Raw genomic sequence first — 19,089 nt, 5'->3', positions numbered from 1 at the left:
AAAAAAAAGAAAAAAGGTCCTTGTTCAGTAGGCTTGTCTGTTTTTTCAGGAACCAGACATTAGGTTTGAGTCTTAGCCTCTCTTTTAACCAACTGTTTACCACTGAACAAAAAAGCTAACTTCTCTGAGCATCAGCTTCCTAATTCACAAGTGTGAGTGATCACAGCACTTTCCTTCACAGGGCGGCTGCAAGTGTTCAATAAAACAAGGAAGTGAATTCCTTAGCACAACGCCCTGCAATGACTAAATACTCACTAAATACTGACTGGGATTGTGCTTTCTCCCCTCTCTGCAATTCTTTTCATGTCTTTTGGTTCTCCTATATCTTCTATGTTTTTTGCTTTTCTCCCCCCCCACCTTTTTTAAAAAGATTTTATTTATCGGGGCGCCTGGGTGGCTCAGTGGGTAAGCCTCTGCCTTTGGCTCAGGTCATGATCCCAGGGTCCTGGGATCCAGCCCCGCTTCAGGCTCTATGCTCAGCAGGGAGCCTGCTTCTTCCTCTCTCTCTGCCTGCCTCTCTGCCTACTTGTGATTTCTGCCTGTCAAATAAAAATATAATTTATTTATCTATTTGAGAGAAAGAGAGAGAGCAAGAGTGACAGAGGAGGAAAAGGGAGAAGCAAACTCCCTGCTTCGCAGAGAGCCCGATGTGGGGCTCAATCCCAGGACCCTGAGATCGTGACCTGAGCCAAAGGCAGACACCTAACCAAATGAGCCACCCAGGCGCTCCTCTCCTCATTTTTAATCTTGTGATCATTTCCTCTGAGTTTTGAAACTATCTGGACTCTTAACTCACTCAGCACTCTGCAAGGTTTTTTTCCCTTAATTTCGATATAATTAGCAAACAGTGTATTTATTAGTTTCAGACATACAATATAGTGATTCAACAATTCTGTACCTCGCTGAGCACTCATCACTAATGTACTCGATCGCCTTCACCCATTTCACTTGGCACTTGCCGGGTTTTAATGGGCTGCTCACTGCATGCACTGTGCTTGGGGATCCGTAAATGTGTTTCTCATTTCCAAGCTATCTTTCCTGACCTCAAGCAGTTCCCTTTCAATAACTGCTGACAAATTCCCACTGAGCAACAGTCTACCAGAACTTTACAAGAATTCCACATTTTAAACATCCTAAATTTTTTTTTTTAAAGATTTTGTTTATTTGACACATAGAGAGAGATCACAAGTAGGCGGAGAGACAGGCAGAGACAGAGAGGGGAAGCAGACTCCCTGCCGAGCAGAGAGCCTGTGGGGCTTGATCCCAGGATCCAGAGATCATGACCTGAGCTGAAGGCAGAAGCTTAACCCACTGAGCCACCCAGGTGCCCCTAAACATCCGAAATTTTGTTTGCCTGTTTCTTGCAGCAAATTTTACCAGGAGGGCTTTACTCTGATTTTTTTCAAAATTGGTCCCTTGTCATGGTTAACAGCTGGAGGTTTGTGTATGTTTGGTGAGTTTTCTGCTTCCTTACTGTTTAACCTGTAGGGGGAATTGTGAGGTGACTACAGAAGAGATTCTATTGGGATATTTCAGGAGAAATGAAAAAAATCTAGATTTACCATAGTTATTCTTTGTAAGATTAGAAAGCCAGAAAAGTGTGAGATGTAAAGAGGAAGCTATAGAACTTTGTTTACGTATCTTAGGGACCTACTTTCTGCTCTCCTAAAAAAAAAAAAAAAAAAGAGAAAAAAGAAAATAAAAAGAAAGAGGCATCTATATGCAACCTTCCTGCTCTCCTTCAGAACTCTCGGGGTGGGGAGGGAATCCCACTCTGGCTTACACTTATCCGTTTCTATAAAAGGCACCATCTTTCTTTCAGTCAGTCAGGTTTGAGCCCTCAAAATAGCCTTTTTTTTTTTTACCTTCTCTCATCCTCCACATTCAACTTTCCTGCCAAGGCATATAAAGTCTAATTCTAAAAATCTTTTTTGAATCGGTCCCCTCTTTGATTCCTACCACTTCTACTATAATCCAGGATTTTAGGGGCTTAGACACATACGTAACATCTGTTAACTCATATTCTTATCTCCTAATTGGTCTTTCCCAAGTCTTGCCAGATTCATTTTCCTAAAAAGAAAAACTCTCAGAGGGCCCCTCCCCTGCTCAGAAATACACAGAGCCCCCCTGCCCCACACCATCTGCTGGATTCACTACAAGTAGGGCATTCTAGCATTTGAGACTTTCTACAATATCCCATTCACTGTTGTAAATATCCACAGGAAACAGTATCAGGCAGCCAAATTCACAGACCTAGCTCTTCAATTACTGTACTTGATCCAACTGTACTGCACTCCTTTCTCCTGACCTCTTTCATTCCCAGTCTCCTGGTTTATATGTCCCTCTAGCCACCCCACAGAGTGCCATGATTGTGGCACTGTTTCCTGGCCAATGCCTTTGGGCCATCGCCCCATGCCTATGACTCTACAGGTGGCCTTCTCGGTGGCAACCCCAGGACCTCCCTTTGGTAGCAGTCAACTCCTGCTTTCTAAATATCTCCTGCTGCAAGGCACCTTTCCATGTATTTACTCTGACTCCCCTAAGCCTCAGCTAAACTGGAAAGTGGGACAATGCTCACACTCATCCCATGCCTTTGCTCATACTGTTCCATTCACCTGAAATACATTCTCTCTTATCTCTATTGAAACAGCTTACCTTGCAAAAGCCCATCTCAAATTCTACATCCACAGAGAAGTTTTGCCTGATGCCCCCAAATAAAATGGGATCTCCTCTCTGAACCTAATGGGATCTCATTTGTGCCCCTCCTATCACTCATATTCTGATAGCTATTACCACACTATCACAGTTATTTCTGTGTACGCCTTACCCATCTAGCATCCATGAACTCGTAGGATTAGGTTTTATAATCATTGTCTCCTCCAACTGTCTGCCTTACATTAGTTCCCCACACAGCAGAAGCTGACAAGAATTGGTTGTCAAATGTCTCCTGACTTTTATTTTGAGACTTCTGAATGCCATGCGGTCCACGTTCTGAATTTCGGTATTCTTGCTATATACCAAAGAAGTAGGAGAAAATGACAAGTGGGCCAAGCACACTTTCCATCTTATTTATGAAAAAGGGAAAAATGAGGAGAAGGACTATTGATTCAGAACAATGTTCCATTCAGAGGTGGGCAGCAGGACAGCATGGGGACTTAAACTCTTGCTCTGGAGTCACACTGTCTGGCTTTGGCCGCCTGGAATCACCTAGAATCCTGACTCTAACACCTACTAGCTCTGTGACATTGGGCAAGTTAGCTGACCTCCCCGAATCTCAACTTCACAGCAGTAAAATAAGCTGCTGTTATTGTTCTTGTTGTATTTGTTGCTAGTAACATTGGACCTAAGTAAAATGAGCTCTTTGAGGGGAGAAAAACTGAGAAATATGGCTTCATGATCCAGTGTTTTTAACCAAATTGCAAGGAGATTATTAACAGCAGCTATGAACCAAGGACACTTCTCTGGCCAAATGTCCACCCAGGCAAGAGTGGTCAGAGCACGCCAGTGTGACTATGCCCACTGGAGACCTTTGCCTGCCAAGTGTGACTCAGGGCTCAGTTCCACTTACTATGTGACTTCACTTCACATCCATGAAATGGGCTGAAAATATCAAGAGCAATTGCTGCTTTCACTACAATGCTGGGCTACTGTGTACACACCCATTTAAATAATATCTGTGAAAGGACTTTGTACCACACACATACAGCACTACCTGGAAAACAGATACATTTCTGGAGTTTTACATAGAGATTGGTAATGTTCTCAGGCAAAACAGATTAAAATGGGAGAAATCCAGAATAAGTGAATTAAATGTTAATTCTGTAAGAAAAATGAGTAAGGAATGCCCTCCCACCTAACCTGTCTTAAAAGCCAACTTGTTCCCACTGTCTTGTCTTAGAGACCTACTCATTTCTGGCCGGTGGACACAGCACCCTATGTGACTCTGTGATGCACAACACAGAAGGGCATGTTCCCCTTCAGTGGGACACTTACCAAGCCCCTTCATGGCCTTCCTCAGGGTCTGGGCATCTTCAGTGGCATTGAATGCTGAAGCAGCTTTGACGGTGCCTCCTTTGGCTGCCTGAGCACACAGAGAAAGATGTGACCGAGCGCCATGACCTCCTTCAACACCTACCATGGGACAGACACTATTCTAGCTGCTGGGGATAAGTAGTGAGCATGAGAGAGGAGACTCTCGCTCCCAAGAAGCTGATGCTCTAGTTCAGGAGCAGGCAGACCTATCCAGGCCAACAAATGAAGACACACTTGGTGTCCAGTGGTGGGAAGTGCTAAGGAGCAGACAGAGAGGTCCCAGAAGGGCTGCTCTGAACAGTGACACTTACACTGACATCTGAATGACATGCAGCAAGCAGCTGGCCATGAAAAGATAGGGGGCTGTGGGGTACGGTGGTGGTGGTGGTAGCAGTGTCACAGGCAGAGGAAACAGCCAAGGCAAGGGCCTGAGGCTGGACCTAGCTTGTATTCCAGGAGCAGGACAGAAGCCAGGGTGGCCCAAGTTGGTGTGGGAAAGGACGACAGTGATAAGCTAAGTTCCATTACCACCTGTGCCATAATCTTGTTCCCTACCACCACCCCTCCCCGAGAAAGGAACTAATCAAACCCGAATCCAATCAAGCCCCTAGAGCCGAAGACCAATGTACAGAAAATAGAAGAGAGAGGGAAATGTCAGCCTACAGCCATAGGGTTGTAATCAGCAAAATCCAGACTGTGAGAAGCACTACTTGATGAATGATCTAGGTTCATTAAGAAATCAGTTGCAAAGAGAATAAGAAAAGAGAGAGATGGCGGGGGGTGGGGGGAATAATAGCTTAAAAGAGATTAAAAAGGCATATCAATAATCATAATTTAAATCCTAAACCAACACTAGAAAAGTAAGTTATGAGACAACTGGAAATCTGAACACTGACTTGATATTTGATGACATTAAGGAACCAGCATTGGGGCGCCTGGGTGGCTCAGTGGGTTAAGCCACTGCCTTCGGCTCAGGTCATGATCTCAGGGTCCTGGGATTGAGCCCCGCATCGGGCTCTCTGCTCAGCAGGGGGCCTGCTTCCTCCTCTCTCTCTGCCTGTCTCTCTGCCTGCTTGTGATCTCTGTCAAAAAATAAATAAAATCTTTAAAAAAAAAAAAAAAAAAAGGAACCAGCATTAACATTTTTAGGTATGATAATGGTACTGTGCTTATCTTTTATTTTTAAGAGTTTTAATCTTATATAGATTGAAATGGTTTACAGATGAGAGGATAAGGTGTCTGGAATTTGCTACAAAGTAACACAAGTTGTGGGAATTAAGTGGAGATAAAGAAGAAACAAGGCTGACCATGAGTTAATAATTATTGGTAAGCACACAGGGATTCTTTTTAATACTCAGTCTACTTTCCAACATATTTATACTTTTCCATAATAAAAGTTTCAAAAAGGAAAAAGGAAAAAAGACAATCAGAGAGGTGGGCTGGGGCTAGAACAAGGCAGCCCTCACTGAGGTAAGAAATTTATAGTCTGTTTTAAGTGCAATCGAAAACCACTGGCAATTATCATATGGTTTCACTTATTTGTGGAGCATAACAAATAGCATGGAGGACAAGGGGAGTTAGAGAGAAGAAGGGAGTTGAGGGAAATTGGAAGGGGAGGTGAACCATGAAAGACTATGGACTCTGAAAAACAATCTGAGGGTTTTGAAGGGGTGGGGGGTGGGAGGTTGGGGGAACCAGGTGGTGGGTATTGGAAAGGGCACGGAGTGCATGGAGCACTGGGTGTGGTGCAAAAACAATGAATACTGTTATGCTGAAAATAAATTTTAAAAATTAAAAAAAAAAAAAAAGCAAGCCACTAGCAGTTTAAGCAAGGGGATAAAGGGCTTGAGCTGATTTACGTGTTAAAAAGGTCTCTCCAGGGCACTTGGGTGGCTCAGTGGGTTAGGCCTCTGCCTCTGGCTCAGGTCATGATCTGAGGGTTCTGGGATCGAGCCCCAGGCTGGGCTCTCTGCTCAGCGGGGTGCCTGCTTCCCTCCTCTCTCTGTCTCTGCCTACTTGTGATCTCTCTCTCTCTGTCAAATAAATAGGTAAAATCTTAACAAAAAAAAAAAAGATCTCTCAAGCTGCTGAAGGGAGAGGCAGAGACCAGTTGATAATCTCGGGTAAGCCCCATGCATATGATATTAGACGAGGGTGACATGAAACAGAAAGAAACAGGCAGACACAGCACATGTTTTGGAACAAAGGCAACAGAACTTACTAACGGACGGACATGGGAGGTAAGGAAAGAAAAGAATCAAGTGTAACTCTGGATCTCTCCCCTGAGCAGCCAAGTGCAGAGTGATGTTATTTACCTAGATGGGGAAATCTAGAGAATTACCAGTTTTGGCATCAGGGCCACAGGGGAAGTGGGGAGTGGGATTTAGAAGTTCTATTTTCAAAATGTTAAGCTTGGGATGTCCACTAAACACTCAAGTGGAGTTGTCAAAAGGACAGCTGATTATAAAATATAAGTAGAAAGCAAGTCAAGACACATCACCACGTGGGTGGTATTGGATGAAATGACATAGGGAGAAAGTGGTTTAAGAACAGGGGTCATAGGACAAGCCTGGGTCTCTCTAGTAGTAGAGGTCAAGCAGAAGAGAGTCTAGAAAGGATGATCAAGAAAGATCAGTCCTTGGGGTGCCTGGGTGGCTCAGCTGGTTAAGTGTCTGCCTTTGGCTCAGGTCATGATCCCAGGATCCTGGGATCAAACCCCACGTCAGGCTCCCTGCTCAGTGGGAAGACTGCTTTCCCTCTCTCACATCCCCTCCCCCTGCTTGTGTCCTCTCTCTCTCTCTCAAATAAATAAAGTCTTTAAGGAAGGAAGGAAGAAAGAAAGGAAGGAAGGAGGAAAGATTGGTCCTTAAAGTAAAAGGAAAAACAGGATAGCATGTTGTCCAGAGGCTAAGGAAGCAGGGAGGCATCAGTGCCTGCCAAAGGTAGTGGAAGAGGAGGACACAGAAGGGATGGTCAGATTTGGCAATGAGGTTTCTGATGACCCTGACAAGAACTTTTATAGTGGAATGAAGGAAACTGAAACCTGACTGAGTAGGCAGAGGGAAAATGGAAGTCATAAGGAGGAAAGAGCCATCCTAGACAATAGAGATGATGACTGGCATCACTAGAAATGATCAAATGTCTTAAAGAGGTACTCTGATGTGTCCAAGGGATTAGAAGTTAGTGAACGTGAGGTGAAAGACCTGTACTCTGAGAACTATAAAACACTGATAAAAGAAACTGAAGATGACACAAACAAATGGAGAGGTATTCCATGTTCATGGATTGGGAGAACAAATATTGTTAAAATGTTCACACTACCCAAATTTTAAAAATTTACCCAGATTTAATGTAATCGCTATCAAAATACCAACATTTTTCACAGAACTAGAAAAAATAACGGTAGAATTTGTATGGAACCACAATAGATCCCGAATAGCCAAATCAATCTTGAAAAAAAGAATAAAACTGGAGGTATCACCATCAGATTTCAAGATATACTATAAGCTGTAGTAATCAAAACAATATGGTACTGGCACAAAAACAGACACATAGCCCAATGGAACAGAATAGAGAGCCCAGAAATAAACCCATGATTTTACAGTTAATTGATCTTCAAGAAAGGATGTATGAATATGCAATGGGGGAAAGTCTCTTCAACAAATGGTATTGGGAAAACTATCCAGCTAACAATCAAAAGAATGAAACTGAGCAACTTTCTCACACCATACACAAAAATAAACTCCAAATGGACTAAAGACCTAAATGTGAGACCTGAAACCATAAAATTCCTAGAATGAAAACATAATCTCTTTTGACATCAGAGGTAGAAACATTTTTCTAGATAGGTCTTAAAAGGGAAGGGAAACAAAAGCAAAATTAAACTCCTGGGACTACACCAAAATGAAAAGTTTTTGCACAGTGAAGGAAACTGCCAACAAAACAAAGACAGGGCGCCTGGGTGGCTCAGTGGGTTAAAGCCTCTGCCTTCAGCTCAGGTCATGATCCCAGGGTCCTGGGATAAAGCCCCGCATCAGGCTCTCTGCTCAGCAAGGAGCCTGCTTCCCCCTCCCTCTCTCTGCCTGCCTCTCTGCCTACTCATGATCTCTGTCTGTCAAATAAATAAATAAAATATTTTAACAAACAATCAAAAAACACAAAGAGACAACCCACTGAATGAGAGAAAATATTTCCAAATGATATATTCGATAAGGGGTTAAGGTCCAGAATACATACATAATCTATTATAGAGAGAAAAATGGAGTCTCATGTCAAGCAATGATATAAGCAGTTAAGGTACTGCAGCTACAAAGTATCAGCAGGACCAATGTCAGCTGACTCTCCAGAACTGATAAGCAGCAGAACCAAAGGAGGTCTGCAGAGCCCCAAAACTGATTAAATCCCTTTATAAAGGGAAGGATTTTGGCAACTGTATGTCAGATTCTTCAGACATGACCCCTCTATGTCTGAACACTTAAAAAAGGTAACTGCTGCCGAAGGCTCTCCCGATGGACCTCCGAACAGAACCGAGATCCTTCACCGCTTGAATATCAGAAGCAGTGAGTGCCGAGTGCTGACCTGGACCAGACCGAGGCCTTAGCTCAACTGTGCACCCACAGACTTACTTCATGGCTGGTTGCTTAACTTCCTACACTCTTCTGTTAACTTGTTTGTTGTGCGGCTTGTCTTCTGTCCTGCTCTGTGTGCTATAGAAGAAGCCAAGTTTAATCACACATGAATTGTCATTAAGTTTGGAATCCTGAACCTGCTCTATCATTGTGATTTAACTTTGGTTTATGATTGAATAAAGCTGACACTGTGGAAAGACACAACTTGTGTGTGTGCCTTTATCGCATGCTCATAACATTTATACAACTCGACATCAAAAAAACAAATATTCTAATTAAAAATGGGCAGAAGACGTGAACAGACATTTTTCTAAGAAGCCATCTGTATGGATGGACACAAGAAGATGCTCAACATCACTCATCATTAGGGAAATGCAAATCAAAACCACAGTAAGATATCACCTCACACCTGTCAGAATGGCTAAAATCAAGAACACAAGAAACAACATGTGTTGGCGAGGATGTGGAGAAAAAGGAACCCTCACTGCTGCTGATAGGAAAGCAAACTGATGCAGCTGCTGTGGAGGACAGTATAGAGGTTCTTCAAAACAGTAAAAATAGAACTATCATATGATTCAGTAATTCCACTACTGGGTATTCCAAAGAAAGCAAAAAAACTAACTCAAAAGGATACATGCACCCCTATATTTACTGTAGCATCATTCACAATAGCCCAAATATAGAATCAGCCAAAATGTCCAACCACGTAGATGAACAGATAAAGAAGATATGGTAGATATAATATGATGGAATATTACTCAGCCATAAAAAAAGAATGAGGGACACCTGCGTGGCTCAGTTGGTTAAGCATCTGCCTTCAGATGAGGTCATGACCCAGGGTCCTGGGATCAAGTCCCACAGCCGGCTCCCTGCTCAGCAGGAGTCTGCTTTTTCCTTTTCCTCTGCTTCTCTCCCCTGCTCATGCTCAATCTCTCTCTCTCTCTTTCTGAAATAAATAAGCTTTAAAAATAAATAAATAAAACATTAAAAAATTTTAAAAAGAATGAAATCTGGCTATTTGCAGCAACATAGATAGATCTAGAGAGTATTATGCTATATGGAATAAGTCAGTCGGAGAAATACAAATACCACATGTCACTCATATGTGGAATTTAAGAAATAAAAGAAATGAACAAAGAAACTCTCTCTCTCTCTCTGACAAATAAATAAATAAATACAAACAGAAAAACAGACTCTTAACTACAGAGAACAAACTGATGGTTACCAAAGGGGAGAGGGTAGGGATGTAGGAAACAGGTGATGGGGATCAAGAGTACTTATGGTAAGCACCGAATAATGTAAAGAGTTGTTGAATCACTATATTGTACACCTGAAACTAATGTAACACTGTGTGTTAACAACACTGGAATTTAAAAAAAATAATAAATAAAAATTAAAATGAGTGAACCTGATCCTGTCAAAATAAAAATCAAAAAATTAAAAACAACAGGAAGCAAAACATAGGCGAGTGACCAGTAAGGACAACTTCAGTTGGATTATGATTTAGAGATAATTTGCTGATTAAGATCAAGGTGCCCTGGGGCGCCTGGGTAGCTCAGTGGGTTAAGCCGCTGCCTTCGGCTCAGGTCATGATCTCAGGGTCCTGGGATCAAGCCCCGCATCGGGCTCTCTGCTCAGCAGGGAGCCTGCTTCCTCCTCTCTCTCTCTGCCTGCCTCTCTGCCTACTTGTGATCTCTCTCTGTCAAATAAATAAATAAAATCTTTAAAAAAAAAAAAAAAGATCAAGGTGCCCTGAATATTCTGAATATATTTACTGATTTATTAATACATGATTTATGTTGTGGGAAGTAGTGTAGAGAAATAAAGATAATGCAATATAAAAAAATCGGGTGCCTGGGTGGCTCAGTCAGTCAAGCGTCTACCTTCGGCTCAGGTTATGATCTCAGGGTCCTGGGATCAAGTCCCTCATTGGGCTCCCTGTTAAGTGGTGAGTCTGCTTCTCCCTCTTCCTCTGTGATGTCTCCTGCTTTGCTCTCTCTCAAATAAATAAAACCTAAACAAACAAACAAACAAATAAATAAATAATAGGGGTGCCTGGGTGGCTCAGTCAGTTAGGCAGCCTGCTCTGGATTTCAGCTCAAGTCATGATCTCAGGGTCCTGGGACTGAACCCCATGTCGGGCTCCAGGTCTACTTAAGAATTCTCTATCCCTCTCCCTTTGCCCCTATCCTGTTCTCACTCTCTCCCAAATAAGTAAAAAAATAAACCTTTAAAAATAGGGGCACCTGGATGGCTCAGTGAGTTAAGCCTTCGGCTCAGGTCATGATCTCAGGGTCCTGGGATCGAGCCCCACAACGGGCTCTCTGCTCAGCGGGGAGCCTGCTTCTCCCTCTCTCTCTGCCTTCCTTTCTGCCTATCTATGATCTCTATCAAATAAATAAATAAAATCCTAAAAAAACAAACCTTTAAAAATAAATAAACAGGGGCACCTGGGTGGCTCAGTGGGTTAAAGCCTCTGCCTTTGGCTCAGGCACGATCGCAGGGTCCTGGGATCAAGCCCCACATCGGGCTCTCTGCTCAGTGGGGAGCCTGCTTCTTCCTCTCTCTCTGCCTGCCTCTCTGCCTATTTGTGATCTCTGGCTGTCAAATAAATAAATAAATTCTTAAAAAATAAATAAATAAACATATAAATAAATAGATGGGGAAATTCAGTGACAGGGCATAAAACACAGAATACTAAGGTAAAGCTAGGGGGTAGGAAGGAAACCAAAATTTAGACCGTAAGGGTCTGTACAGTTTTTAGCGGGAAGCCACAGGTTTCTCTGCCTGGAAGCTGAAGAGGGAATTGTAAACAGTACTGAGATTCACTGTAAGAGGAAAAGAGATCAGTTGCCCAAGAAATGCCTTGCTTTTCTTTGTACTGAGTTTACAGAGAGACAATCTGCATTACTAGAGCTTTCTGGGCTCCCTCATTTAGCCGTAGAGGATAGAATCAAAATAGCTTTGGGTTGTTTTTTTTAAAAAGATTTTATTTATTCACTTGAGAGACACAGAATGAGTGACAGAGAAAGAACAAGCTGGAGGAGGCACATAGGGAGAGGGAGAAGCAGGCTCCCTGCCAAGCAGAGAGCCCAATGCAGGACTCCGTCCCAGGACCCTGGGATCATGACCCAAGCCGAAGGCAGATGCCCACCCAACCAATTGAGCCACCCAGGTGCCTCGCTAGCTTTGATTTTAAATATATCTTCCTCTCTGTATCTGACACTGAGCATTATTATAGCCCTTCAGTCACCCATGTTTTGATATTCTGAATTCTATTTTCTTGTCTTTTTTTAAAAAAAATTTATTTATTTATCAGAGAGAGAGAGAAAGAGAATGAGAGTGTGTAAACAGGCAGAGGCAGAGAGAGAGAAGCAGGCTCCCTGCCAAGCAAGGAGCCCAATGTGGGACTCAATCCCAGGACCCTGGAATCATGACCCAAGCCGAAGGCATCGGCTTAACCGACTGAGCCACCCAAGTGTCCTTGTTTTTTTGTCTTTAAAAATGACCTAGTTAGTCACTAGAACTGTTCCACCTCATCTCCTTTCCCTTAGTTAATTTGTCAGGTGTCTGCCATTGTGGTGTGCATTTGATTGGCTGAGGTTGCACATGGGGGAAAATCTAAATGACTTCTCGGCATCAGAAGGTCGATGGGGTTCAGACCAAGCTGGATACCTTTCTCTGTTCATAGCTGGTGCTATGTGCTTTCACAATGCTAGGGTTCACAAGCTGAGGATAAGGTAAATTTAGGTCTCAGGTTACATAGTAGGTCTGTTTCTTCTGACTTTTCTGATAATGTCCTTTTTGGCAAATGGTGCTAGGATGTTACAGTGATGGGAGGAAACAGAACAGGGAGATGATATGAATTGTTGCAATGTGAGAAGGGTTTTATATCTTATATAATCCTTGGTTGAAATGTACCCAGAGACTTGTGCCCTCGATCCAGTAAAATCTAATATTTATGGACAGAGTTCCATCTCCTCTACATGACTCTTGGGGTCACCAACGCTATAAAGGGAATTCTAATACTGAGGGAAATTTCATCTGTGGGTCTCTGTGAAGGAGACACAGCAGGCTACAGTCCGAGGTAGTAAAGCTTAGTAGGGGGAACATGGATATTGGGAGTGGGATAGACGCAGCTTTGAATCTTGGCTTCAACCCTTTCTAGCTGGGTTGTCAATAGGGGGAGTTTCATTTTTCTCACCTGTACAGAAGAATAATGATATCAACTCACAGACTTGTTATAACAAAGCAGATTAATATAACAAAGCATTTAGCACAGAATCCAGGAAACAGTAACCTCCAACACAAAAATTCAAACTCAGTAGCTATCATCATCATCATCATAATTATTAACTATGACTTCAACAAGATCTCCACAATAAATATATGAGTGAAGATTCTTGTATCTACTTCTGATAATATCTCCTAATGAAAGCCTATGGGGTAATGCCAAAGCAAAATCCAGAACAGAGTATTTGTACAGGTGGCAAAAGCAAAGTAGAATAGATCGAAGGCTCTCTGATGATTTAATTTCATGCAAGAATATAATATGGACCAACTAGACGATCAGAGGATTTTATGCCCTTAGGGAAGCTCTCTAGGAAGAGACTTCGCTCACTGTGGCCCACATCAAGACCATCCAAAGGCCTCAGGCACAGAGAGTATGGGCCTTGTCAGACGCAAACCCAGGCCTCCACCTCCTAGATACTGCCAGCATCTAGCACTTAGTCATGACCTTCTTCTATGCACTTGACAGAGAAAAGTAGAATTCCATGACATTACCTTCCTTGGGTACTGTCACAGGTTGAACTGTAACCCCCCAAGAGATATGTTGAAGTCCTAGCCCCCAGGATTTCAGAATGTATCCTGTTTTTGGAAATAGGGTCATTGAAGATGTAATTAATCACATTAAGATGAGGTAACACGTGCAGACACAGACACACAGGGAGAACACGACATGATGCTGAAGGCAGAGACTAAGACTGCCAGCAAACCCCCAGAAGCCAGGAAGAGGCAAGGAAGGAACCACCTACAGGTTGCGGAGGGATCCTGACCCTGCCAACACCTCGACTTTGGATTTCTGGCCTCCAGAAGAGTGAGACAACAAATTTCTATTATTTTAAGCCACCCAGTTTGTGGGACTTGGTTACAGCAGCCCTAGGACATTAATACAGCTTCTTTCATTCTTTTCTTCTACTACGCATCAGTCATAATAAGCAAACTGGTGACCTGCTGTCAAAATTCCCACATGGCCTAACTCACACTATGAGACCGCTTTCTGAGGGAAATGTTTCACAGGATTCTTTTGGAGCTTTACTGCAAAATTTTGGTCGATGCCCAGACACTGCATTCAACTTTAACACAAACTTCATTGCTGAGGGACGCTATTATGGGATTAGAATTAATATCTAACAAGACCAATCGATGGAGAGATATACAAAGATGTTTCAGCTTATCAGTTACATTCTCAGTGATTCTTCCTTCCAGGAAAAAGATAAGCTCAGGAACCTTGTTCCTGGTAGCGCTGTGGTAACCGTATTGATCAAATTCCAGGGTATAATGTACCATTATCTGTTCTGGGAAGGTGGGGGATTGTGTCCCAGGAAGGTTTCTTATGGCAGCAGGCAAAGGGAACAGGGAGTACGTAGGAAAGAATAACAAAAATGAATCACTAGACAAAGGCGTTATATCGCTAGTGATGAAATATTATTCCATTATCAGAATAATCAGGAAGATAGTAAATGTCAAAAGTTGGAATATGGGGCGCCTGGGTGGCTCAGTGGGTTAAGCCGCTGCCTTCGGCTCAGGTCATGATCTCAGGGTCCTGGGATGGAGTCCCGCATCGGGCTCTCTGCTCAGCAGGGAGCCTGCTTCCTCCTCTCTCTCTCTCTGCCTGCCTCTCTGCCTACTTGTGATCTCTGTCTGTCAAATAAATAAAATAAAATCTTTAAAAAAAAAAAAAAGTTGGAATATGATACAATGGAATACTGTAGGTTCACAACCCCCTCGGGAGCTTTCCTGGCATCATGTGAAGCTGACCCCAGGAGGCAGAGAGCATGGGGAGATTGAAGAGAGACAGGCTGCCCACGTCGGTAGGTGGCAATTATAACAGTGGCAAGGGAACTCACATACAAGGCTTGTCTTGAGCAGCAGCAAGACAAACTGATCACTGGACTCAACCTCAAAATCTTTTTTTTTTTTAAAAGATTTTATTTATTTATTTGACAGAGAGAAATCACAAGTAGATGGAGAGGCAGACAGAGAGAGAAAGAGAGGGAAGCAGGCTCCCTGCCGAGCAGAGAGCCCGATGCGGGACTCGATCCCAGGACCCTGAGATCATGACCTGAGCCGAAGGCAGCGGCTTAACCCACTGAGCCACCCAGGCGCCCTCAACCTCAAAATCTTAAAGTATATAAAGACGCCCTAAATGGGCTCAGGCACGTACACCATGCTGCTCTCTTCAACCCCACATCATCATCTCAGAGGGACCAGACTCTGGAGTAGGAAAGGTAAGCGGAACTCATGTTCCAAAGACTGGGGTGGGGATGAGGAGCCTCTGACGGCCCAGGTCCAGGTAACCGGTCAGTCAGTGGTCACATCTTTTTTGATGACATTCCCCAACAAATACTCATCAGCAATTACAAAAAGCCTGAAGGAACAAACTGATGAAACTCATAGCAACATGGACAGATTGCCAAAAATATGACGTTCAGTAAAAAAAGCCAGACACACAAGAGAACATACTCTATGGTCCCACTGATAGGATGTTCTAGAACAGGCAAACTAATCTATGGTAATGACAATCAGAACAGTCGTTGTATTTCTGGGGTGGAGTGGGGAGCAGGGAGAGGACTGTTCTGGAAGAGGCATAAAGGAACTTCCTGGAGTGAGAAATGTTCTATCTTGGAAGAGGAGTAGGTCACATGGCCCATAGGTTTGTCAAAACTCCTCTACCAGTAACCTTAAGAGTGGTGCATTTCACTATATATAAATTAAACATCTATTTTTAGGGGCGCCTGGGTGGCTCAGTGGGTTAAAGCCCAGGTCATGATCCCAGGGTCCTGGGATAGAGCCCCGCATCGGGCTCTCTGTTCAGCAGGGAGCCTGCTTTCTCCTCTCTATCTGCCTGCCTCTATCTATCTGCCTACTTGTGATCTCTGCCTGTCAAATAAATAAAATCTTTAAAAAAAAAATCTATTTTTAAAAATACTGTAAGTACTTGAATACAACAGCTTTTAAAACTTTTTTTTGGAGATTTTATTTATTTGAGAGAGAGAGGATGGGAGAGGAGAGGGTCAGAGGGAGAAGCAGACTACCCGCCGAGCAGGGAGCCCGATGCGGAACCCCATCTAGGTACTCCAGGATTATGACCTGAGCCAAGGCAGCTGCTTAACCAGCTGAGCCATCCAGGCACCCAAAACACGTTTTCATTTTAGAAATGTATCATACGGTCACTGCAGAGATTTGGAAAATTTGAAAAAAAAAAAAAAAAAAGAAGAAGAAAATTGAAACACCCAGAACTCCACCATCTAGAATAAATGTTTTTAATATGGCACAAAATATAATATAAACATGTTAGCAAAGCCAAGATTAGAGTGAATATGTAACTGTTTTTTACGCTTTTATTACTACTATTTAAAAATCATTATACATGTGAGTAGGGTCTAAAATAAAATGATGGAAAGCAATTGGGAATTACAATATTGTGACTATTTTATGTTTTTCTTCCCCTTTAAAAATGTCCTTTATCTGTCCAATAAGTAAAAGTGGTGATGGAAAAACAGGTACTAGGAGGAAAGATGAGAGCTACTGAGGTAATTTTCCTTGAATGGAGAGCACAGCAAAGGGTCACCAAGTTAAAGGTTTCACATGTGAGAGGCCTGTGAGCTTGTTGCAGACAGGAAGACAGTCCCAATGATTTTGAGTCCCCAGAGCCAAGTACTACATCTGACACAAAGCTGGGACACTGTATAAATGTTCTCCGTTCTAGGGAGAATCAAGAAGAAATTAATATTAAAGTAAAGCATGGAGATTTAGAGCAGATATGAGTAAGGTTTTGACTGTCAAGGATGATAAAGAAAATTCTAGAATGTCTAATGTAAGACAATGTTAAAAGTATATTACTATTTGTTCAAGATAGTTTATACCTCCATCTTCCTAGAGGAGGCCATTTAGAGCTGGAAGATCTCCAGTTCCTTTCCAGGTATAAGATTGTATTTCTATTATTCCTTCCAAGAAGACCAGGGATCAGAATCACCTGTCAGTTCAGATACGTTATTTGGGTGGGAGATGGGGAGCAGATGGCCAGCCTCAGGTACAGCCTGTTTGTAGCTAAGAGGCTCAGCTTCCACCTCAACACTGAACTTCATGGAACTCCCAAAGGTATCCAATTCCCTGCCTGTCCCAAAGATGAGATAATCAAGCTGACGAGTCCAGTCACAGCCGAAAACAGGAGGCAGATGACAAGCCCATATGGCCAGCAAACACCCTTCTTGATGAGCCTCCAACGATGTTATACCAAAATGTGGATGGCACTGATTTCCCAATAGAAATCAGTAGGACCTGATGGTAGGACCTGCGGGACTTCTGGATGTTAGAAGGACTCCAAGGAGTCTCTTGTTGAATTAATTTTCAGGGTCAGGTTACTCACCATCCCTGAAAGAAATGAAAATGGCTTGGGGAAAAAAACCACAAAAAAAACAACACAACTGCCTTTTCATTTCCTCCTCTCTCCCCTCTATTAAGCAAACAACCCTCTGTAAAGTCAACAGTCCTGAATACACATCCTGTACCTGTCCCTGGCTGACACCAGGTAGGGCAAGGCACTCCCCAACTTACCATGGCCGGGACTCTCTATCAAGATCAGAGTTCAGTCACGGGAGCAGAAGTTCCTCTGTGATAAAAACAGAGGGGAAATTCTGTGATGAGAGATGCGTCATTAAAATCATTAATCAGGATAACTTGTAGTTTGTAGAAGTTCAACAATTAGGAAATGACACTCACTGTCCTGGAAAGGCCAGCTATTGATTGGCCAAAGATACAAAGGCTGGGTTAATAATTAAAGAGAAACTGGCCAAGCAAGCCAAGTTTATTACTCCAACAGAATACTTTCCCACCTGCTCTTCTGTTTGGAGATACACATTGTGGAAACGGCTCCTATTGTTTGCTAGGATGCAGTACATTGCTTGTAGTCAAGGCAAACCTGGATTCTGAACAGTAAGCTCTAGTGGAACAGAAGTGCCTTCTTGGAGAGAAAGATAATGCAACTCTGTTATGGAAAAGGAAGGCTACCCAGCCCGTGCTCTGCGTGTGTGTGCACGTGCATGTGTGCGTGTGTCCGTGTGTGTGTGTGTGTGTGTGTGTATGTGCGTGTGTGTGCGGGTGGCCAGTAGCCAGCCAGCACGAGACTTGTCACTTGCGGACGACCCACTCTACTGCCACCACCTCGGGATGCACAAGTGCTTCTTCCCTCAAAGTGCAGGCTTACACACTCAGCTTTGTCCTCCATTCTCTTCAGCAAGGATGCTCAATCATCGCACATGTACTCAGTCATTCAGAATGCAAGGAAGCCTTGACTCTGGGCCAGGACTCTTGGCCTCATGATTGACAGGCAGGCCTCTGAGGGACAGGCCAGCTGACTTCCTGTTTCCATACTGGAGTCCTATGGAAAAGGCTGTTTTCCTAAGCATTTTGTTAGCTCCTTGATACTCAAAAAAATCATCCTGGACCCAGAAGCACGGGCATCCCCTGGGAGCAGTCTCAGGCCCCCACCTCAGACCTACTGCCAGAGTCTGCATTTTAACAAGAATCCCCCCAACTTTGTCTGCACAGTCGTTTGAAAATCACTAGCCGAGGCCACCCTACCAAGCAGCACTTTTTTTTTTTTTTAAAGATTTTATTTATTTGAGACAGAGATCACAAGTAGGTGGAGAGGCAGGCAGAGAGAGAGGAGGAAGCAGGCTCCCCACTGAGCAGAGAGCCCGATGAGAGAGCCCGATGCGGGGCTCGATCCCAGGACCCTGGGATCATGACCTGAGGGGAAGGCAGAGAGGCTTTAGCCCCCTGAGCCACCCAGGCGCCCCTCAAGCAGCACTTTTCAATTATACCTAAGAATTACGAAATCCTCTCCACTTATTACCAACTGAGTCAGTCTGCTCACATTCATTCCATCTCCCAGCTGTCCTGAGGCTCAGCTCCATTCTTCCTTGTCTCCCATCACCCACTGCAGACTTGCCTTATAACCACATAGGGGGTCAATTCCTTCCTGAGGGAAATGCCAACTTGTTCTGGGGCACAGCCTGAGCAAGGGTGGGGAATGAGCAGTGGCCTTGGGGACAATGAGGAGACGAGGCTGCCAGGGCAGAGGGCTCATTTCAGGGAAGGCTCAGAGGTAAGGTTGGAAAAGCAGGTACGGAACTTATAGGTA

The 19,089-nt window shown here is 43.5% G+C and overlaps 1 protein-coding gene across 3 annotated transcripts in view; it reads right to left on the bottom strand.

The window, feature by feature from the left end:
* ANXA4 (annexin A4) overlaps positions 1-19,089 on the bottom strand; it is a 76,784-nt gene that overhangs the window by 27,075 nt on the left and 30,620 nt on the right. The window contains exons 2-3 of one of the 3 annotated variants that reach the window (XM_044261304.1): positions 17,502-17,556; positions 3,994-4,081 (exon numbers count right to left, since the gene is read on the bottom strand). In XM_044261304.1, the coding sequence (XP_044117239.1) occupies positions 3,994-4,081; positions 17,502-17,504 (91 nt within the window). In that variant the 5' untranslated portion in view covers positions 17,505-17,556. Of the gene's footprint in view, positions 1-3,993; positions 4,082-10,543; positions 10,564-17,501; positions 17,557-19,089 lie in introns of those variants that run through there. The other 2 variants (XM_044261305.1, XM_044261306.1) reach the window with 2 other exon arrangements.

This window comes from Neovison vison, chromosome 8 (genome assembly GCF_020171115.1).
Source record: "Neovison vison isolate M4711 chromosome 8, ASM_NN_V1, whole genome shotgun sequence".
Taxonomy (NCBI): domain Eukaryota; kingdom Metazoa; phylum Chordata; class Mammalia; order Carnivora; family Mustelidae; genus Neogale; species Neogale vison.
This window is presented reverse-complemented; position numbering and strand designations above follow the sequence as displayed.